This window comes from Cimex lectularius, unplaced genomic scaffold (assembly GCF_000648675.2).
Source record: "Cimex lectularius strain Harlan isolate CLEC.00 unplaced genomic scaffold, Clec_2.1 scaffold54, whole genome shotgun sequence".
Taxonomy (NCBI): domain Eukaryota; kingdom Metazoa; phylum Arthropoda; class Insecta; order Hemiptera; family Cimicidae; genus Cimex; species Cimex lectularius.
The window spans coordinates 356,862-380,576 of record NW_019392704.1 but is presented as its reverse complement, the minus strand read 5'-3'; the positions used below and the strand labels follow the sequence as shown (position 1 = coordinate 380,576).

At 34.9% G+C, this 23,715-nt stretch overlaps 2 protein-coding genes across 3 annotated transcripts in view; one reads left to right on the top strand and one right to left on the bottom strand.

The window, feature by feature from the left end:
* Positions 1-23,715, bottom strand: part of LOC106665804 (cilia- and flagella-associated protein 91) — a 219,877-nt gene that overhangs the window by 79,973 nt on the left and 116,189 nt on the right. Inside the window, exons 1-2 of one of the 2 annotated variants that reach the window (XM_014392532.2) lie at positions 11,745-11,845; positions 11,539-11,673 (exon numbers count right to left, since the gene is read on the bottom strand). In XM_014392532.2, the coding sequence (XP_014248018.1) occupies positions 11,539-11,673; positions 11,745-11,763 (154 nt within the window). In that variant the 5' untranslated portion in view covers positions 11,764-11,845. Of the gene's footprint in view, positions 1-11,538; positions 11,674-11,744; positions 11,846-23,715 lie in introns of those variants that run through there. The other variant, XM_014392531.1, reaches the window with a different exon arrangement.
* On the top strand, positions 13,718-19,813 carry LOC106665801. Its single transcript, XM_014392526.2, has 2 exons — positions 13,718-14,339; positions 19,304-19,813. Exons 1-2 carry the CDS (start codon positions 13,818-13,820, stop codon positions 19,553-19,555), a joined length of 774 nt encoding a protein of 257 aa, XP_014248012.1. The 5' UTR covers positions 13,718-13,817; the 3' UTR covers positions 19,556-19,813.

Below are 23,715 nucleotides of genomic sequence, written 5' to 3'. Positions count from 1 at the left end.
ACTAAAGTAAGCTTTTAGGTCAAAAGGACCTACCTAACAGAACCTGGCTAAAGAAGAAATCACCTTTGAAAACTCTTTCCTTAACCTAGTCCATACAATTTTCACAGCTTTTAAAAATTCTACAATTCCAATTCTCAGCCTCGATTGAGTCAACAATAAAAGAAGTGCGTTGTTTTGCATTGATATACTACACAGTACATCCGCTACATGTAGCCGATGAGCACTCAGATTTTTTTGAAAAGTTTCCGAACTATCGTCTAATTTTCATGGACGGGTCTATACAGGATGGTGGTACGGGTATCGCTTTCAAAGATATACAAGGTAACTATGCCACCAACCAGGAGAAATAGCGCCGATTTCGATTGATCATTTTTTGGTGATAGTAGGTCTAAATATATTACACAGGTTTCTGACTGTTCTTGCCAATGGATTCTAGAAGCCAAAAATTTTTTTAAGGGGATTAAAAATATTTTTTGAAATATGGGGCTTCTGCCTTTTTTTGTGCTTGCATTTCAAAGTTATCAAGTAACAGTCAATTTTTTAACATAGGATTTCGAAATAATAATAATAATAACACATTAAATAAGATGTAATCTTTAAAAAGTTACAAAACACCTTTTGGAAATCTACATTTCTACGTCTAGCTAAAAACACTGTAAAATTGTAAAAAATTGAATTTGTTTTAAGCACCTTTTACGACCCTTAAATAGTTACTATTTAATTTTTTTACTGTGTGTATTAAGTACTTATTACAAATATTTTATAGTATAAAAAAATTAAAAACGTTTGGGCTTGAGAACAATTTTTATTTTATCCGATGTCCGGTGTTCCAATTAAAAATGCATAACTCCTCTGCACTTTATCACAATTCAACGTTATTTCTACCGTTTGAAAGCATCCTTTTTGTCCTTTGAGTCCACATTAATAATTTTTGTTTTGATGTTACTGTAAGCCAGAAAATATGGTTGAAATTAAAAGCAAAAACTTTAGAAACATATTTTTTATTTCTCCGATTCTAATTTTTCTATAAAAGCATCGTTTCTACTACCTATCATGCGTAATTATAAAATCCTAAAGCCTTGTTCTCGAAGTTTCCCGAAGATACAAAGAGTCGTTTTAATGTTATCACAATCTTTTTTGATTTTTTTGAAAAAATCGTAGGTATTTGCAAAAAAAAGGATTTTTTTGAATTTTCAAAAATTTATTTAAGGGATTTTGTGGGTGGTAAAAATATTTCAATCTACATTACTATGTCGCTCGTTTCAAATGTGTTCAATAAATAATAGTTATTTGCATGAAACCCGATGTTGTTTTTCCTTCCAATTGCCTTTATATAAAGCACGCAAGAACTGTTTTATTTTTAAGAGTTTTTATTTTTTCCAACAACTTTCACATATATGTCATCCATTACATTAATTAGATTTTTGTCTACCAAAAGTTATTTCATTCAAAAGAACTTGGAGTATTCATGTTTAAAAAAATACTGGGGTTACGCTTATAAAATGGAGACATTCTTGTCGCAATCAAAAGTTTTCTGACGTATTGTCTAAAAAGGGAAGGGAATTAGACTTCTTTGTAAAAAAACTGATTGATGCACGCTCAGACCTCATGTTAAAGCAATGTTTACTTCCTCTCTTTTTCCTGGAACGTAGTTATACTAAAGAAATACCATGTACAATATATAAAGTAGCATACAAGAAATAAGCAAAGTTAAATCTAGAAATAAGAGCATACATACAATTAACAATTAATATTTTTTTTAACAAACTGATACGTTTCCTTTTACATTTTTGAATGTAACATTGTTTAACATAATAATTTTATTTGTTGATAGTTATAATTTATGTAGGGTATGGGTAAAGCGTGGAAGCAAATGTTGACTGATTTCGCTTCATAGAGGTTGACGTAATACTGAGAACAAGCCGTCTGAGCCGTACGATAAATGATGATGGATGATGGATGAAAGGATAGTTATGAATAGTTATATACGCTGACCTAGTTTGCCTTGGAGACAGCATTTTTCCCATTTATAATACCGGGACGGTGTAGTAATATTCATACGGAGAAAAGTAAGATGTTATCTATTTTATTGGCCCCTTTTCTTTACAAACGGCAGTATTGTGGCGATGTCGACGGTTTTTTTTGACAATAATATTTTTTGCGACTATGTGCAAGGCAGGATGTTAACGAAGAGAGAGCCGAAAACTTTTATTGTCGCTCACGTGAAATGACCGACAAATGACCTTTTATTGAACACCAACGAAAGCGATACGTACCGGAAAGCGGTCAAATGCCTGGCGGCAAACGATTATGACTACCACTGCTACCAGCTGAAAGAGGATAAATGTTTTCGCGTGGTGATAAGAGGTCTTCATCAAACCACGTCAAACGACGAGATAAAAAAAGAATTACAGAATAAACACTATCAAGTCGTAAGAGTGCACCAAGTTCTTCATCCCGTTACGAAAACAGCACTTCCCTTATTTTTTGTTTATCTTGAGAAAAATAAAAATTCCGAAAACATATTCAAGGAACAATATTTGCTGTACACGAAGATAAATGTCGAGGAACCTCGAAGACGCACCAATATTGTACAGTGCACTAGATGTCAAGACTACGGTCACACACGGACATACTGCAATCATCCCCCCAGATGCGTGAGGTTCGGGGGTCCACATCAATCCGCCCAGTGTCCAGGGCCAATAAGCATGCCTGTGCTCTCTGGGGTCTCATCCTGCGAACTACAAGGGATGTGCTACCCACAAGGAACTACAGGAAGTACGGAAGCAAAGACACCTTCAAGGAGCATCCAACGTAACAACTTCACAACCGAAACCAGCGATGACACCGAACGACTTCCCAGGACTTCCTATCAGAAGAAAGGCACAGGCACTAATCGCCAAAAAAGCAAATACCCCGACCCCTACTACAGTCACGTCAGCCTGGAATTAAACTTCATCAAATCATCTCAGCTACGCTCATGTTGCTAGCACTGCACCCACCAATAATCCCACACCCCTACCAGCACCCCAAATAGATCACCCAACATCTCACTTCTTTCCTTTGTGATTTTAAATCACTAATAACTCCCCTCATCTCCCCTCTCACTACCCTTGTAGCTGAACTCCTTCCCAAGCTCTCCCGATGAATTATTTCCTCTCCAATCCACTCACAGTTCTTCTCTGGAACTCAAACGGAATACTGACGCACAAACAAGAACTCGAAGTACTACTTACAAACAGACAAATAGACGTCGCACTTATAACAGAAACTCACTTGACCGACCGACATGTCTTCCATATAAAAGGAAATAAGACGTACAGGGGTGACTTTAATGGAAGTCGAGCTCAAGTTGGTACATAATCCTTGCCAGACAATCCTTACAGCATAATCTCCACTCCCTAGTATCTACTGACTCCCATCAAGTGACTTCCATCTCTCTCCTCTTTCCCCCCGCACCCATTATCTTATCAGCAGTATATTGTACCCCATCAGTTCCTTTACACACTCCCCAATTAAAATCCATCTTTAGCTCTTTCGAACGACGGTTTGTTGCTGGAGGAGATTTCAATGCCAAGCATCCACAATGGGGCAGCAGAGTCGCAAATTCCCGTGCACGCCTTCTTCAAAACGTAATCCTATCAGAAAATTATTCCTTTATCTCTCCTAACCAACCAACCTATTGGCCTTCCGCCCCAATCGTCTCCCTGATCTTTTGAATTTCTTTGTTGCATCCGGCGTAGGATCCATCTTCCCATTTATCCAGTGCTTACACGACCTATCCTCAGATCACTCCCCAGTACTAGTTACTCTAAGCATAACTCCACTCCCCAAACCTACAAAACCATCTCTTTTAGAAAACACAGTTAACTGGAAACTTTTCCAAGATACCATGAATTCCTCTTTAAACCTAAAAATTTCCATGAAATCAGCCGACAAGGTTGATGCTGCTGTTTTGAACCTCACCAACACTACACAGTACTCCATTGCACAATCCTCAACCCCTAGAACCCACCATCTCCCCCGTAAAGATGATCTCCCAAGTCACATCCGCTCCCTATTAAACGCCAAACGTCAGGCTAGAAGACGATGGCAACAAACCCGTTATCCCTCCTTTAAAAGAACCCTCAACCGGTTAACTGTGATTCTTCGTACTCAACTATCCTCTTACCGATCTTCTCAATACAATAAATACCTCGAAACCCTTTCCTCACATGACAACTCCCTCTGGTCCGCTACAAAAACCTTATTAAAATATCAAGCAGTTGACTCCCCCATCCGTCTACCTGATGGATCCTGGGTCAGGAATGACAAAGAGAAATCAAACCTATTTGCAGCCCATTTAGAATCCACATTTACTCCTCATGAAAAAATCAGCGATGCCTCTCCCACACAAGATGCAATGGATAACCTTAATATTCCACATCCACTTCATCTCCCCCTCAAACCTTTTCATCCTTCTGAAGTAAAATATTACATTCACAAATCCTCAAATAGAAAATCTCCTGGGCATGATATACATACAATCACCTCCACCATACTCCGATACTAACCACGAAAGGCCATAGTCTTCTAAACCACCATATATAATGCCATCCTAAGAATTATTATTATCCCCTCTTATGGAAATTTTCCGTCGTTATCCTCCCGACCAGATATCCTCCTACAGACCCATCAGCCTTCTTCCTACAATGTCCAAAATCCTTGAAAGGGTCCTCTTAAAATGACTAATCCCTATCCTAGATACTTATAATATTATTCCCTTTCACCAATTCGGCTTCCGCCCACATCATTCTACGACCCAACAAGGTTTTAGAGTTGTGGACACCATTTCCTCTGCTCTTGAGAACAAAGAGTATTGCCTGGGTGCGTTCCTAGATGTAGCACAAGCTTTTGACAGGGTGTGGCACCCGGGCATGCTTTATAAACTCAAACGCTTCCTACCCACTCCTTATTACCTTATCCTGAAATCCTACCTAACAAACCGCTGCTTCAGAGTGAGGTGCGGTAACGAGCTCTGAAATCAGGCCAATACAAGCCGGTGTCCCACAAGGGAGTATCCTTGGTCCTATCCTTTATACCATCTATACTGCTGATCTACCTACTCATCCCAATACCATCATTTCCACCTACGCGGATGATACCGCAATTTTGTCCTCTAACTTGAATCCTACCCAAGCTACCTGTAATATCCAAGAACACCTTGAGCTCATTAAAGGTTGGTGCAAAAAGTGGAGGACAAGATTAAACGGAGAAAAGTGCATCCAATGTACGTTCACTTTGAAAAAACAGTCTTTCCCTCCACTATACATCAACAATGAAGAGATACCGACTTCCACTCAAGTCAAATAGCTAGGACTTTAACTTGACAGCAGACTGACGTGGAATCCCCACACAAGACTTAAAAGACAACAACTCAACAGAAGACTTGGACAATTACGCAGACTACTAGGACCAAAATCCAGGTTGACCATCAGCACTAAACTGACCTTATACAAGACTTTATTGCGACCACTTTGGACATACGGTGTGGAACTGTGGGGTTCCGCCAAACCATCCAATATCCAGGATCCAGTCCTTCCAATCAAAAGTCCTCAGACAAATCGTCAAAGCTCCTTTTTACGTCTCTAACCTTACTATCCACAAAGACCTCAACGTACCTTTTGTCCACGAACTGATCCATTTCCGATTCCAAAAATTTCATACCAACCTATCGATCCATCCTAACCCTACCGCTAGAGCCCTCTCCACATATTCCCATCCCGAGAATCCACCACGTCGCCTAAAACGACGATGGCCCCGAGACCTCCTTGCCCCTTAATCTATTAAAATGAGTGCCAGCACTGGCTGGCTTCTCATGGCATGTGTCCTCCGGGTGCAGTGCTGGCATCAGTGTTAGTGCTGTGACCGAGCGGTGAACAATATACATTGTGATCACATTTGTATTATGTACAAGAATGTATAGGCTACAAATAAATAAATTAAAAAAAAAAAATAATGCAAGCTTAATTCTAGATTTAGAAAACATTTTCAGTGTGTTAAAAATAACCAAAAATTACCTAAATAATTTGAAACTTTTGAAGGAGAGGACATCACCAAATCACTCCCCGAGATAAAATGGTGGATAAAATGGACAAATGAAATGGCCACGGAGAGCTTTACTGAAGGTATACTTCATGTTAACTTATTAACTTCACTAGTTTATGTAATTTGGTCAATCGGACCACAAAATCTAATGAATTTAATAAGTTAAGTATATCTTCAGCTAATTTGTCGCCGAGAATAAAATAGATTACACGTCATTTGAAAAATAGCAAAAAGGAGGAAAAATTCAAAAGATAGGGTTGAGATGGGAAGTTAGTGCCCGAGTGGATCGAGGTCAGATAGCTCAAGTAGTAGAGCAGCGGCGTATCTAGCCGAAGATCGTGGGTTCGAATCCCGCTACTGCCAGCCGTATGATAAATAATAAATATCTCAATGGAGCAACAATTATAATACGATCATAGAATCGGTTCTAAATGATCTCAAAGTCCACGAGATTAATTTATAACTTGTATGGAACTAGCTGAATTCTTTGAAAGGATCTACAAATAGCATAATGCTAAGATGGGTCCAGGTCTTGAGTGAATTTCAAACAAGAAGCAGCAGACACACTACCCAATAATAATATTTATAACAATACATAGGACCGAATTCATTTTATGGAATAAACTATAACGACATTACAAAATAACTGGAACCTTGGGCTATAAAATAATGCAACAAATATTGGGAACAAGCGCCAGTGAGGAGACAAAACGGCTATTCGCAAAAACAACTCGTGAGAATGTTGATATCTTACTTGTGAGAAAGGACTTAAAATATCTAATAGGTATACTTACAGGAAATGAACTAGAAAAATTTCAATTAAAAATGGGCCTATTAACCATTTGCTATATTGAAAATTGTTATACTACCAATGTGTAGATATAGAAGAGACATAGATAACCGAAATCCTATGCAATAGCTATGTAACATCTAGAAAAAGGTTATGGAATGTAGGAAAATCTTTCTTAACCAACACCTCGATATCATACCCCTGAGAAAATGTCTGATCTTTACCAAGAAACGAAAATCTTCTAGGAATACCATTATCATAGGTGGGTTATAACAGGAGCAACTTTAAGGATAAAAGGGGAATTTCCTAAGACTCTAAAATAAAAAGTAAAATAAATAATTATCACAATAATTTGACAAAGCTGTTTCCTCTCACTTAAATGTATATAATTCAACTCGATTTTACCATCACAATAGATAAAGTCGTATTTTGCTGAAACAAGTAAGATCATAGTTATTAATAAACGACAGTTTAAGAAAAGCTTTCATTGATGTTGGGAGTTTTGGCTAAACTTATAAAAAAAGAGTATTTTATGTTAAAATAAAAATTGTAACGATGGATAACACCTGTGTTTATGAATTAAGTCGTGATGCTTGGTAGGATGTAATCAGTAGTCAGTTCTTTTCGACCTTTTGTTAAATTAGGTAATTAGTATATGTATCGTTCTTGATTTTTCAACGAATTGACATTTAATTTAAAGTAAAACATGGGGTATTTCATGTATTCGGTATATGTACTGCGCATATTATCTTTTACAATGTTAAATATGATATGCCAAAAATGAATTTTTTTCTGCCAGACAATATGTTGTGCGTATTCGTTTTGGGGGAAGGGTATCGTGAAAAAAGGCAGATTTTTTTAAACTGCGAAATAATTTTTAATTAATAACGGATTCTTTATATTAAATTTGTTAAATTAATCTATCTTAGTCAATTTTAGGTAACAACGATTTTTTCGCGGATATATAGATTTTTGTTAAAGAAAAGAAACTTCGCTGTTTTTTCTAATTAAGTAAAACGCTTCGTTAGTTAACGAGCTGAGGGGATTCCATTTTAAATCCAGTCCACTTTTTCTTCAACGCTGAGTTTCAGGAAAGTCGCAATGCAAATATTTGAAGAGCATTACAAATAAGCTTTTCTTTTCTTCTATTTTTATGCGAGTCCCGGGCCAAATACAATCACGGTCCTAAATGGATTTTTACTTCTATTGACTTTAAACCCACGATTTCAGCGATATTCATTGACTCCAGAGATTATTTCCAATCAACGAAGGATAGATAGAGTTTAACCGATTAGTGGCAACGCTGATAAGATACGTTAATGAGGAGAAATTGACGCCGATTTAACAACGAGCGGGCGATATTTCAAGTGTTCATAACGCTTGTATGCTTTCTCGTTATTTAACCGTGGATGCACAGTTATGTAATTAATATAATTATAATCTGGAAGAAAGTCGTTAAATTGGAAGATTATAAATAACTTATTAATATTAATCTAATAATAACTTTAAAATAAGAGGCGTCGATGGCCGCAAATTTGTAGGGGTCGACACGGGCTCATCACTGAAAGGTTCGCAACCCTCGTTAAAAAACAAAAACAAAAAAGCTGATTATGAACACTAGAAATTTCATTCTTACATGTCAATAATGTATATGAGTTACTGCTCAAAACATATTTTTTCGGGTATTTATTCGATATTTTCTGTATTGCTAATGTAATCTGAAATCAGCATGAAAACTTTCATAACTAAATAATTATCATATAATTTTGGAAAAAACAATATTTAAGTATCCCCCTTACATTACTTGTAAGCCATATAAATTTAATAAAGTCATAAGAATAAAGCAGTTATGTGAATAAACCAAAATTTAGACAACGACTAAATTAAGAATAAACGGATATTACACATTTCCAAAAAATAGAAATTGATATAAATTAACTGAATTATAAAACAGTAGTTACAAAAAGTAATATTAAGTAATTAATTAGTAAAAATTACGTAACTTTTTTTTCTGTTTTTGTTGCTGTTTTCTTTTTTTCTAGAATATTGGGATGAATAATAGAACATCCATGTCGGTGTGAGAACACTTTTATTTGCAGAACGTTGTCAGCTCCATAACCTGAGCTTTCAACAGGGCAGAATTGGAAAATTATCGACATGTGAACATGGCTTAGATATCTGCTTGATAATTTGATAATTTTTAACTGATGAGACCTCAGGTTAAGGGGGGAGTGAGAGAGAGAGAGAGAGAGAGAGAGAGAGAGAGAGAGAGAGAATTGGAAGGAAAGGATAGTTCTATGTGTTGTTTTTACATAGTTTTAACAAAGAACCAAAAAGTCCAACTTTCCCGAAAGGAGAAAGTCCACCTTGATCCAGAGAATAATTTAATATGTTCAAGAGAACTGATGCAAAAGCACATCAGTTATATAAATGAGGATGAAAGGTGAATGAAACCATATAATCCAAAGATTTAGTTTAGGTAATACTAATTACAAAATTGTCCATAGATAAATTTAATTAGCAAAGTATCACTATTATTATGTAAACTATAAAGTTTGTTATAGTTGTTAACAGGGAGCATCTATCGAACTTGCAACTTTTTAAAAAATAACTCAATAATATATCAACAAAAAATATTTTTTTATAGGAGAGAATTAAGCAATTTTTCAAATAAACGTTTTAAATGTTCTGAAAAAAAAAAACGTTTTTCAATTTCAGCACTTACATGCGAACAGAATTAATGCAGGGGCAGGAGAGCCGAATCAAAACATTGACCTGAAAATAGGATTCAAATCCGATTCAAATCCAGTCAGGTAGGAGCGAAGATTTAATTCTCTATGGACGCGTACAAATGCAAATCGGACACGTGACGACCGAAATTGGCCAATTATTAAACCCGCTTATAGACATGTTAAGGACCATTCAAATTTATATCGTATTAATTTAGAGAAACAAGTATAAATAAAATGTACCATTAAAACAACAACAATTTTATATGATATAACTAATTTTATTTGTGTGTGTGTGTGTGTCTGAGAGAGAGAGAGAGAGAGAGAGAGAGAGAGAGAGAGAGAGAGAGAATTGGAACGAAAGGATATTCCTCCTTAAATTCCGGAAAATTTGTAAAACTTACAAACAAAATAATTTTATGGTGATGATTATAAGAATAAACAGGATAAGAGAGATAGAGATAGAGTTTCAGATACAGATACAGATAGATATAAAGGTAGAGATCGAGATACAGATAGAAATAAATGTAGAGATAGGTAGATAGATATAGATAGATAAATAAAGAGAGAGAGAGAGAGAGAGAGAGAGAGAGAGAGAGAGAGAGAGAAGATTTTGGCAATATCATAAGTAAGAATTAAATAGGAATTGTGGCATTAAGATTTTTAAAATGTGTGCATAACTTGTCTTGACTCGCATAGATATTAATGTATCACGAAACCCGGTAATGTTAAAAAGATTTGATTGTCGTAGCCCACCTGCGGAAGCTTTTCTCAACTCACCTCGAAGTTCAATTGCCAGATGCTCCAAATCCAAACCACTCACACCGTCTTCATCGTAACCTTCATCAGTCTACACCACCGTCAACCCTGGATTTTAGTCCAGTCATCGCCGCCCGATTATACAGGTAATTTTTTAAAATGTATTTTTCTTTTATATTTTTTATTTTACTTTGCCTGTAAGCTTGCACTTTTAATTTAATTATAATTTGCTGTTTTTTATTTTATATATTAATTTTTTTATAGTGGGCTATTGGCAATGGGGTTATATCAGCTCCCAATGCACTGAGAGCACCTTTTTCTCACTTACTCATTCACTCACAAATAAATGCATACATACCATAGCTACAAAAAATATGTAAGGTTTACAATATTTACAAATGGGGAAATACCCTCGTTTTTTCTTAAAAATTGGAACAGGGGACCAAGGAAACCACTCTCGTGCCCAAGCCTTTATGTCAGGTGCCGTGCCTACTCAATCCCTATAAGGGGCCGTGCCACCGTTCGACCAAGTATGACAGACACATTGAGCAACTTTTCTGTAAAAGCGAGACTCCTGAGCGAGGCTTGCCCCAAAAGCGGGCATGTTTGTCATTCGAGTATGGTCTATGCTCATACGGGCTAGCACGATCCCTTCCTTGCCTTTCGGACCTTGTGGGCCAACTTTAGTCGTCCGCTTGATAATTTCACTATTCCCCCTATAGTGAAATTATCTTATACTTATAATTATTATACTTTCATTTCATGTATCCCGAGTAGGAAATAGGATTGAGTTTTGCATTTAAAACCACTCACGTCCCTCTTGTACGCCTTTTTTACTGTCGGGAAGGATTTATGCTGGCATTTTAAATAGTTATTACAGGAGTTAAGCTAACCTGAAAGCACCGCGTTTCTAATTCTTTTTGTTTTTGTATAGGAGTTTAAATGTAAATCCCATTTTAATGGCTTTCAATGGCTTTCATCCAAGTTGTACTGGTCACCCGAGTTTTTTTTCAGTATAAACGTTTGGATCTATTATTATCACTCCTTTTTTTACTGGATAAGGGAATAAGCTTTCTTTTCTACTTCATGTGTTACCTGATATGAATAATATGTTTTAATCTTCAAAAAAGATAAAAATTAAATTAATCATAGGTTTTAAAAATAAATTTTTACCTTTATCATCCGCACTGAATTCGGCTTCGAGTTCGGCTTTAGTAGGCTCAGCTGCCATTGTTTTCCGGACTTTATATCCTTTGAACGCCGCTTGTATTTTAATTGCAGCCTGCTCTTCGTCTTCTACTTCTTGATCTAGAAACAACATTGAAATTAATAAGTATGGTAATTACAGTTGTGAATTTTCTGGATAGTACCAGACATACATTTTGATGATTTGTCCATCGTTTATTGACAAATAACTTATATCAGACTCAAACAATTTTCCGATCATTGTTTCCGTCCGGTATCAACCAGAAAGGTTAAAACAGAAGACTAAAAAATATAGAATGATTAGGATCATCATAATAACTAATGGGATGCTATAATTCTAAAACACTCTTGTATTAAAGAAATCTATTCAAATTCGAAGAATTTAATTTACGAGGCCAAAATGTTTAAGCTAATTTTTAAAAAACGCTTAACGTTGGGGTAAAACTCAAACACATACAAAATAAAACACTAAATACACCGTTGCTCTACCTTCTAATATGAATAATAATGTAATAAGCAAAATGAAGTATAGCTTCACTAAAGCTTACCGTGGCCATTCCATTTGTCGCCGAGAATCAAAGAGATTACACGACATTTCAAAAATGACAAAAAGGAGGGAAAATTCAAAAGGTGGGGTTGAGATGGGAAGTTAGTGTTCGAGTGGATCGAAGTCACGATGGCTCAAGTGGTAGAGCAGCAGCGTATTTAGCCGAAGGTCGTGGGTTCGAATTCCGCTTGTGATACTGACATTTTAATCTCAACCAAAACCTTAATTAATTGAAAAGAATTTATTTGGTCAAGCGGACTACGTAACCTAATAAAAATAAGTACGTTACTGTATATTATGTCGGTTTTTCATTTGGTGTATTAGTAAATATAGTCAATATATATTTTATAAAGAAGAGTGTATTACACATAATTATAAATTTTCTTTATAAATATTATGGTAATAAGCAGATATTTTTTATACAACATAAATAACAAAAACTATGGCACGGGGGAGATCGTTTTTATAAACCTAATGGAGTATAAAGCCTCAGGCATGAAATTGTGATATTTTGTTCGCAGACACTTTTTCCCAGAACGCAACGCAAGTTCACGTTTCGCATTAATAATTGTTTTATAATTTATTTTATGTGATGTTTTGAACAGAAAACTATTTTACCTCAGTTGAATTTTGTAACTTCACTTCAAAGTGGAGGATTTTATAAGTATTTGTCTTTTTAAATTGTATAACTGCATGAATTCAAGCAAATATTATAATTTTACTACTTGATGTATTAGAATTAAAAATACGTTGTTGAGACTGTAATGTAGTATATAGCAGTAATTTTTTTAAGTTTTTAACAGTTTGGAATTAGGACATCGATTTATTAAAAAAGAAAAAACATACTCTATATCAATCTATTGCCAATTTATATTGGAATCGTAATTTATTTTTACTTTTTTACTAGGGATCTCAACAGCAGAGATCACATAACCCTCAAGGTGCCGGTGTTACAAAGACCATTTGTCAGTATGTCGGGTTCGAATGCAGGGCCGCTGGATTCGAACCCGGTATCTTTACCTCACAGTAATGATTGTCGTGTCAACGCCCAAATTGTTGCTGCCACCGATGCCCCTAATCGTAATTTATTAGCGTGGAAGGAGCGACTTCGAAGAATATCGAATACTCTGGGCAGTATGGATAATGTCGGGTGTGTAAGTATTACTTATTAGCGTGAATGGAGGGGCTTTTCCCAGTTATCTCGAGGAATATCACGTACTCGGGAGAAGTATGAATTTTTACCAGGCTACCATGGTTTAAATGTATTATCCATAAAGCGTTTTGTTTTTATATTATTTATATTTTATCCTCGTCTGATAATAGGTGAGAAAGGCTGGCAATAGGTTTACAAAACGTTAAACACTGTTAACTTAATATGCTGCAGTTGCAGCCTCATAAAAATGATTTAGTATGAATAAAATGGGACAAGGAAAGAAAAATAAGAGTAAAAAATGAGAGGGCTGGCGAAGTCTAATGTAGTTTGTTGGCCCTACAACTATCCGCATATTTATAAAATGTCAGTATTGCAATATAAATTATAATTAGCATTTGTAGTGATCCACGATTAAAATTTTAATAACTGAATTTCATTATTTATTGTTAAATAGTCTGTTTTTATTCAAGAACATGTGCTAGAAGTTAATTTTTGTCAAAAATAAAAATTTTTGGGTTCCAAAATCTTACAAAATTTATCGTGTATATGTTTCACAATACATTATTGTCCGATTCAATGGAGGAAGACTCGTTCAAATGGAGGGCTAAGAACAGGATTTCGGCGATAGAGAAGATATTTTCAATAGCCAAAGGTGACATGGGGAAAGTGACCTTGGCCGCAAGATGCGCCTTGCAAGCGTACAGGGAAACCGGATGTACCGAAGTCATCTACATAGCCCTCACCATCCTTGCCAAGCTTAAAATACACGACCGGGAGCTCGTAGGAAGCATCATGGACGTCCTGTTTTCCATAAAAGGCAACTTCCTCTGCCTCTTCTCGCACACGGTTTTCAAAGACGACGGTTCAGCGTACGGTCTTCTGGACGACGAGGAGTCCTCCGAGTACTTCTTGACGGTCGTCGGCGATCGCTGCTACGAAGTCGGAAATGACATAATTCGTTTTATAGACGTTCCCGTTGGAGGACTGACCCTAGCCGCCATTTCAGCTTATATGGGATCCACCTCCGCCGTTCATCTCTTTCTCCGACATGGAGCGGATCCTCAGAAGGTAATGTCAACTAACTTCCAATCCAACAATTTTATATTAAGGACATGTGCAACTCGTGCCTACTTTGACATATGATACACTTTTAACTGCATATGATATATAGTTAATTCCATCTCTATAATCTTGTACACGATTCCACTTAAATTTATAAATACCATCCATATTCAGGCCTAACAAACTATATTAATTGCAAATTTTTTCTTAAGGAATTTCTATTATGTTGCAACGTTTTTGTTAAAGTAGAGAATTTTTATTTAGGAACGGCTCTATCTGTGACTGTTAGGATATCGGGGTATTGTAAGTGCCACTGCGGGTCTAATCCTACCTTTGCTATTGTGCGAGTGTAATCCCTTGTATCATTTATTTACTCACAATTAAACCTTAGGTAATCTGGGAAGCTCAGAGCTAACAAAAATGATAAATAAATAAATATATATTTTTTATTATATATTATTAAGGGATAAGGCCGAAATGAAGGTAAAAACACTCAGTTCTTTTTCATGATTTCAACGAATATATCCTGCTCATCAGGACGCTAAGCGGCTACAATTCCGATATAGAATAAATGTGTTAGATAAATCTTTTCCACTTTAAATTCATAAATTTTATAAGATTGAAATAATAACTATAAATTTTCGTTAATATTTTAAATAATTATAATTTCAGTTTCAAAGTCCAGATAAAAGGGATGTATTTCGAATCTTAACGAAGGAGGTGATTTTTTTTACAATTTTGGTTTGCACATTGATCAAGGTCATCTAATTTCTTCAATACCCAAAAGAATTTTATACTTTCAAAATGTTCTCATATCTGCTGTGAAAATATTGTCAATAACGGTAGTGGGGATACAGACCTGGGTCTTAAATTCAGGAAAATTTGTAAAACTTACAAACAAAATAATTTTATGGTGATGATTATAAGAATAAAGAGGATAAGAGAGATAGAGATAGAGTTACAGATACAGATAGAAATAAATGTAGAGATAGGTAGATAGATATAGATAGAAAAATAGAGAGAGAGAGAGAGAGAGAGAGAGAGAGAGAGAGAGAGAGAGAGNGAGAGTGAGAGAGAGAGAGGGGGGTATTGACTACATTGACTGCACGGACAATGGGATTGTTACAATGATAGTTGTATCTGTTAACGGTCTTATCGCAAAAAAATTTCATATCTCTCTAACCTAATAGATAATTTGATAAAATTAAACATAATCATTTCAAATTTTGACCTTTATCCGCTATCGAAATTTAAGACCAAATTCAACGTGACAACATAGGGTAAACTTATATCGATTACAAAGTCGGGAAAATCAGCATACTGAGCGTGTTCATTCGATACGAAAATTCCACTTTGTAATTCCTACGTGAACGGCATTAAATCCTGGGAAAGCTATCCAAGTAGTAAAATAATATAAGTTTAATCCAGTCTCTGGAATAACTGTGATGTGCAAAGTGAAGATGATAGTTTTGGTGTTCTATATCCCGTTTTGAATCGGTCGAAAAATCACTGCAAACGGTTTTTGTCACAATGTCGGCATTGTTTATAAAAATTTAAAGCTAGGGCGATTGGAAAAGCCAATTTTCCCGAACGCGGTGTTAACACACGACCTCGTGTTTTATAGTGGACAGCTCAGAAGATTCGGGACATAAACCTTGACAATATACTGCAACACTTTATTTTTGGAAACCGCTTTTCACTAGTTTACCTGCTTAAACAGTTTACTTGTTTCAAACAACTTTATTTCTAAATAAAACACATACATAGGTTCTGCTGAACCACACAAGCTTTCTACTAATTGATGAACATTATTATAAATGTGTGGTGATTAGTGACCGTTATTAATAAACGGTAAATCGTGAGATGCGGTCTGGTGTGATGTAGGTTTCAGAAAAACATTTTCTTAATCGTATTGAGATCACCTTCAGGGCTCAATAAAGATCGAAACGTTGGCACGATAAAGAAAATGTTTGTCTGAAACCTACATCACACCAGACTGCATCTCACGATTCTGAATAATTATTATTAATAATAATCTAATTAATTTTCATTCGGAGAACTTCAACTTGTCTCCCTAATATTAGGCTATGCTATTTTTAGCTAAAACCTATTTTTCTTTTTCCCGTGGGGTATAAGTTGCCATAGTTAAGGTGGGAAAATAATAAATTTTATTAGGTTGCAAAATCTGAGTTCATTTAAATCAGATTCTGGGATCACTGTTTCTTTGGCCTCAGTAGTTTCAATGATTTCTAAATTTCTGATAATCATCTTTTTATTTTAAACTTTAGTGTGCTACATTTTTAAGTCCGCTAATTGAACCATGTAGATATGCAATTATAGGGTGTTAGTAGCTAGCTATTCAAGAAGAATAAAAACTGTCATCAAATTAATTAGCAAAACTGTCACTTTTACAGATTATTTGGCTTTTGAATATCAAGTAAGATTTAAATACATTCTGTACTATATTTATTTTTAAGGTAATTGTGCATGTTTTGCGAAAAGCTGTATGAATGACTTAATTAATTTTGTGGTCATTATACTAAATTGGATTATACTCTCATATATAAAATATTACTTCCTTCCGAAAATGAAGTCTCTTAGAATAACAATACTATGAAAAGGTAACCTGGAGGAAACATATAAACAAAACAATATAAGAAGCGAATGCCATATCAAGTATGGATTAATGATTTTGTTGTAAAACATGGGGTATAAATTTCAAAATAGCCTATTGGATGGACAACAACAATTAGACCGTTGGTCACCTAGTATGGTGGCCACAAACCTTCTAAAAGAAGCGGCAAAATAAATTTAAGGAATTACAAAATTTGGCATGTTTTAGAATTTCAGGGGCAGTGGATTCTTGCAAAATTCTGCAATGGAAATGGTAGTGTAATTACCACCGTTTCATACCATTTCCAGAGTGCAGATTAGGACAAAATGAAATAAAACCTGGTCTAACGAAACACCATCATAAGATCCTAAAAAGGATAGAAATAAGATGGCTTCAAAATTAGATGTCTAAACTCACTCGTCTAAACAAAAATAACAATAAGAGATGTTTGAAAAAATAAAAACCTTGAAAATTATAGAGGGACCATTCTGGTATAATAATATTACAATAAAAGCGTTTATTAACAAACACAAGTGCAATATTATACATTAATTTAATTAATCTTTATGCAAGGTATTGGTTGGGATAAAAAAGTCATTGTCACGCGCGGGTTTCGAACCCACAACCCTCAGCTAAATACGCCGCTGCTCTATTTAGCCGAGTGTCGTGGGTTCGAATCTCGCTCGTGACATTGACTTTTTTATCTCAATAAAAATACCTTGCATAAAAATTAATTAATTGAAAAACGTTACTCGGTCAATCGGACCCCGAACTCTAATGAATTATACATTAATTTATATATTCCATAAGCCTACATTCCAGTGAAGCCGTCTAACGGGTATATTACTGTATACTGACTGATCTAATTGATGGCATGGGGGCTGGAGTCAAAGACACATATATAGTTATAAAAGTTATATCAAAACCAAGCACGACCGTCAATTTTCCAAGCTGAAATTCATATAATAGAATAAGAAGCACTGGAAGCTTTCAAATCTTCCACTTTAAATTAAAAACTGGCCTGGCAATGCCTAACATATCTCCAGCTCCTGGGAAATCAGATAACTCTGTTAGCGTAATCAGTCACGAGGGCCTAGAAGGCAATGAACTCTGATCAACAAGCAAAGGCAGAAGCATGCTAAAAGCGGAGAAACAAGTTCCTCATCAGCTCAACCAAAAAACAAAAATGTACACTCAGCAAGCAGGAATTAAGAAAAATAATAGGCTTTTATAATTTTCATTGCTCATTTTTTGTGTAAAGCATCATTGTCAAGTAGCGTTGCCGTGCTGGACCTACAAAATCAACAAAAAAAAAGAAGAGGAGAGTAGTCCTACGCTAACGCTGTACCGCAAACTTCTCTCAAAAAATAAGGACATGGATTTATGGACGGTGAGCGATAAAGAAAAATAACTATTCACAAGAAGGAAATCTTTTTTTGTTCTTAATCAGATAAGAAAGTTAAATTTTAATTTATAATTATTTTTGGATGGAGAAAGAATTAATGTTTATTTTTTAATTATACTTTTTTATTGTAAAAAGGAATTTTTTTTTTAGTTTTAAGGTTAGAAAACCAATAACTTAGCTGTTTATTTTTGTTAGCTGTTGCTGAAAATTAATCTTAAATATAATTGTTTGCAACATGCCAATTTTTCTATATACTTACTTAAAACTCTTATTTTACAAATTCAAGATTTTTAACAACCAACTTATACATTCATTTACCAACTAAAAAATGAGTAAAACTGGGACAAAAACCTACCGATTCTGTCATGAAAACCGTACGTACTATTAGGCAAAGCATTAGGCCGTAATACAGCCTCTTCGAAAAGAAGATACTAACACATAGGGAAATAACCCAGGAAAGTGCTCAATACTTTAATATAGTAGGAAATAGAAAAGGTTTAATTTCAGAACAGATCTTGCCGGTCGATGTGAAAGAAGGGGTGACTATGGGTACTAGTTATTTAGGGGAACAAATAGAGCTTTAGATTAGTCGTTTCAAAACATTTTGATATACCTATCCATAGACTGATGGATGTATTTCGGCTTCCCCTCATTTTCATAAGAGGTTTTTAACATCTGGCTTAGGTTTTTAATAAATATATTTTATTCCAAAAAAGCTTTGATTTTTATGGTAGTCAAAAGTGCAAAGAAGTGTGATAAAAGTTTGTTAAACGGTGGTAAAATAGCCGTAAATTTTGGGAAATCGTGAAACTTTTCACTCTATATGTTATTGGTAATTCATAACCAGGGAAGTTTCAAATGAATTGTAAATTGACAGGCCTTAAACACATACATTTTCTTCAACTCTTTTAATTTTAATTATTTACACTAATACATTGGTTTTTTTTACAGATACTTCGCGTGATCAAGTTTCCCCCGCTTCCGGGTCGGATGGCGATCGCGCGGTTGGTAGCCCGTTCCACCCCATACCCGGGTAAAGAACTTCGAAGCCTATTGGACCTTCCCAACCCTCCAACCCTTAAACATCTGTGTAAATTTGTTATAAGATATCGGTTGATGTTAAACAACTTTCTTCCAATAGGGATTGGTTCCTTGCCGTTATTCCGCCAGTTGCAAAGGTACATTGATTTGCTGGAAGACTGAAATTACATTTTTGCTTTTTTTTACCTAAATATATTTTTTGGAGTTTAACATTTGTTTTTGCCTGTTTGTGAGCGAGCGGAATTGCGATAACTAATATACCGATATAACCAATATTGGTTCAACAAATCATCTGCTTCTCTCTACCCCTTGGCTTTCGTTCAAGACGTTTTGTAAGGCATTCCAATAAATTCAACTTACCATAAGCTAAAAAAAAAGGTTGGCTTATCATAATATTTAAATTTTATTTCTTCATCATTCAAATTGATAAAAAAATAATAAAAACTCAACAACTGTGAACCACGAAGTTTACAACTAAGAAACACCATTATTCCAAAATTGAGCCATCAATGAAATGATCTAATTTTTCCTTCAAGTAAATATAGCTTCACAATTAATAGTTTTTTAATTTTTGTTAAAACTACGTAAATAAAAACGCGATCTCAATATTTTTACATGAAAATGACTGTGTTCTGGTAAACAGCTCAGATACTACGCAAATCAGACAAAAATTTATAATAAATTGGATTTCCTCCCTAAAAATGATGTACAATTTGCCGAGGTTGCTGAACACTACTGAACTTGAGTAATACATTTTTTAAGTAACCCCTTATTAATAAGGAAGAAAGACCTTCATTTATAATTTAGATCCCTAATTGAACTTTATAATGTAGAACCGTCTTTTTTGTTCGGCTAATGAAATAAAAATATTAATTGAATCACTTAAAAAGAACAAAGAGTCGGGTTATAATTTGATTAAAAATGAAATGATGATAAAAAGAGCGTCTTCCCAATACTAACCATCTAATAAAACACGAACTAAAATGTTGCTCAAACCAGACGTAAAACCATGGGAAACCCTCATCCAGTGACCAAGAGGGTGCTAAGGTTATCAATAAAATAGTTATGTGGAAAAAACTAGATCATGCAAGCCTAAGAACAGCGTTTCTTAGAGATGATGGAAGTAAACTAAATGAACTTTCATTAATTACTAATCGATAATCCTTTTTTGTGATTGGGTTTTATACTTGGAATTAACTGAGCCAAATAATTTGCCATGCTGGACCTAAGTACAGATATCGGGACTAAGCGGTTTTCATTTCTGAATTATTCGTGAAATAGTTTTTCTTCACGGTTCCTCAAAAACTCGTAGTTCTTTGTTGGCACCAAGAAAATAATTATAGTTGATTCCCAACCTTCATATTTTCTACATATACGTTTACGTGAGTTGAAAATTATTCAAATAAAATATGAAGATAAATAGAATAAAGTAAAACATATTCAGTGATGAATTACGTGAGTCTGTCAATAAAACAAGTGTTGGCTGTAAGAAATATTAGAATTTCTAGAAATATGATAATATATTTTGTAAAGTATATTTTTATATATGTTATGGCTCAAAAAGCATACAATGGGCAAAGCCAACTAGCCCTCTGCGTACGAAACGGAATATTCTGCGTTTTTTTCTTACTGTTTCTTTCCCACTGACTCTTTCATGTTTTGTTTCCAGTTTTCAATACTTGCTTTGCTCTCGTTTTTTTCCCTCCGATTGTCAAATTGCTAATAAAAGAAAAATAAGACACATGAACATACAAACAATAACACAAAGACAACAACGCACAACGTAAAACGTTATTGGTAAATTCACTAGTTTTCGTGATCCGCTTGACCAATTAATATTTTTCAATTAATTAAGGTTTTTAGTTGAGATAAAAAAGTCAGTGTCAAGAGCGGGATTCGAACCCACGATCTTCGACTAGGTAAGCCGCTGCTCTACCACTTGAGCTATCGTGACCTCGATCCCTCGACTAGCTTCCCATCTCAACCCCATCCTTTGAATTTTCCCTCCTTTTTGCCATTTTTCAAGGTGGCATTGGTGGCGTTTTTGGTAAAAACAGATAAACCTCCACATTTATGAAATTAATAAGGGCTTAAATAAAAAAACACATCACTTTTCTAACAATTTAATACTTTTGTCATGAGCCGTTTGTTGTTACTGGTTTCAGCAACAACGAGCAACTAGCACTGATAAGAACTCAGCACAATTAAGTTTTGTTTAAAATCCTATTTATCAACAGCTTGATCCAAAATTTAATATTTTTTAAATATTCTTCACAAGCTAAATTTAATTACCGAAGTAACCGACAATTAGTTTAAAAGAGCACTGTCTTTAACGCGAGTTTGCAGATGGATGGTCGGACGACTTTGGAAGTAAAACCGGACGTAAAAAGTTGTTAACAAAATGGAAACTTAGTTCACGAAGGGGGTGAAAGAGATATCAAGAGAATGGCAAACTTTCGTAGCAGCGGTCATGGACGTCATTTCACCTACCATTTTGAAAGTACGATCTTCCTTTCTTCAGAAATCCTTCTTCCGATGGGGTTATTTAATGGTAAATTGGTGAATTTAACGGCTGATGAAAGCGTCATGATCTTTCGACAATCTAGATCATTAAAACCCCCCATTATGATCCTTTTATCTTTTTTAGAGAGTAAAAGGGAGGATAAAAATTACTTGTAATTAACAGGCTTTATTAAGTAAATGTGCGGAAAGGCTTAGGACATTAAAACCATTAAACACCACAAGAGACTTTCTTTCTTAACGGTATAGGTTTTAACGAGGTAACTTCTCGAATTTTTCTTTCCGTCGTAGAAAAGCTGAACCATTTTATTTCTAATAATTATAAATTCACATAAAGATTTTATTACTAACACGTGTAAACGTCCCGAAATTTTTTACAGTTACCTTTTTCATTTTCAATTATTTTTAATTGTGTGTTAAATCTGTATATATACATAGGCATTGTGGTGTGTCCATTGTTTTTAGTTCTTGTCGTTTCAACCAATATAATCACCGTATCTTAAAATTTAGTTAACATAGTCAATAATTATATTTGGCAAGATGTGTACAGTTTGATTTCACCTAGGGTTTAAAGCCGGTAGGGTAAAACGCAAATTACGAAGTTGGCCAAGCTTAATATCTTCCTTGTTTTTCTTTTTGTGTTTTTCTCATTCTTACGCATTTTTCTTATGCTCTTAACAAAAATTTCTTTTTGTCTTTTGTGTTCTGTTTCTTATTTTAACAATGGCTGATGGTAAAGAAAATGTTCAGGGTGACGCGGCATTTTAATTAACGAAGGAGGAAACTCAAACCTGTAATTGTTTGAAGGCAAAAAGGGAAAAATGACTCGCAGAAATTCAATACCATACGAAACCTTTAAAAAGGCAGATGCAAAAATGTGCACTTTTAGTGGCACATTTATGAAAATTTTGTTGGCATTGAGGAAAAGCTAGATTCATTACACGACGACAGTAGTGAATTTAACCCTTAAGTTTTAGTTTAACCCTTCCTTCAGAGGGCTGAATGTCTTTTCGGTACAAAAATCCTTCGATGATGAACTTACTACGGAAATAATGCAAATGTTTACTTCCGATGCTCACACCATTTTTGTTCCAGTTTACGATGGAGAAATTGGGCACTGTCAAACCATATTTTAATTTTACAATAGTATACTAGTACATGAAAATAAGTCTCGCCCGGACCGGAAGAGATTCGTATTCGGTCTCTCGTGGCTGTTGCTCTTACGTGTTCCCAGTGTGAGCTATTCTCTCGATACTCTACCTACCTCTTTCTCTTTCTCCGAATTTCTCTCTCTCTCTCTTTCTATATATATATATATATATATATATCTTTCTCTCTCAAATCACCTCTTCAGTATATCACAGCGAAGCAATAAATGGAACAGTATGATTCGGGCCCGAAGTATTGTATCTCTTCGACGCTATTTAGAGCCAGAAGGTTAGGTTCCCTTATTCTTTCATCCATCCGTTTCTTTATAATTTTTTACCCATCCGTTTTTTTTCAAAACCCAAGCAAAATCCTACAGCACTTGCTACTTACCATTTTGAACAGAAACACAATTTCGACTTCAACAATCCAAAAATATTACACACAGAAGAAAACAAACATAAACGTGACTTTTTAGAAATGGTTTACATCAATTACAGAACAGACACATGTAAACTCAGTAGCACATCATACATATGTCATCACATCACACAAACATATAACATATAAAACATTCATCACATTCCACACATCAAACATTTTTACATAGTCTAATTTTTGAACAATTTAGCTTTCCTTTTCCTATTTATCCCGTC

Bases quoted from the DNA above. Each gene is read 5' to 3' on its own strand.
- LOC106665801 (XM_014392526.2), top strand. From the start codon at position 13,818: ATGTTTCACAATACATTATTGTCCGATTCAATGGAGGAAGACTCGTTC. The intron at 14,340-19,303 runs GTAATGTCAACT...TTTTTTTTACAG, and splicing joins ATGGAGCGGATCCTCAGAAG to ATACTTCGCGTGATCAAGTT.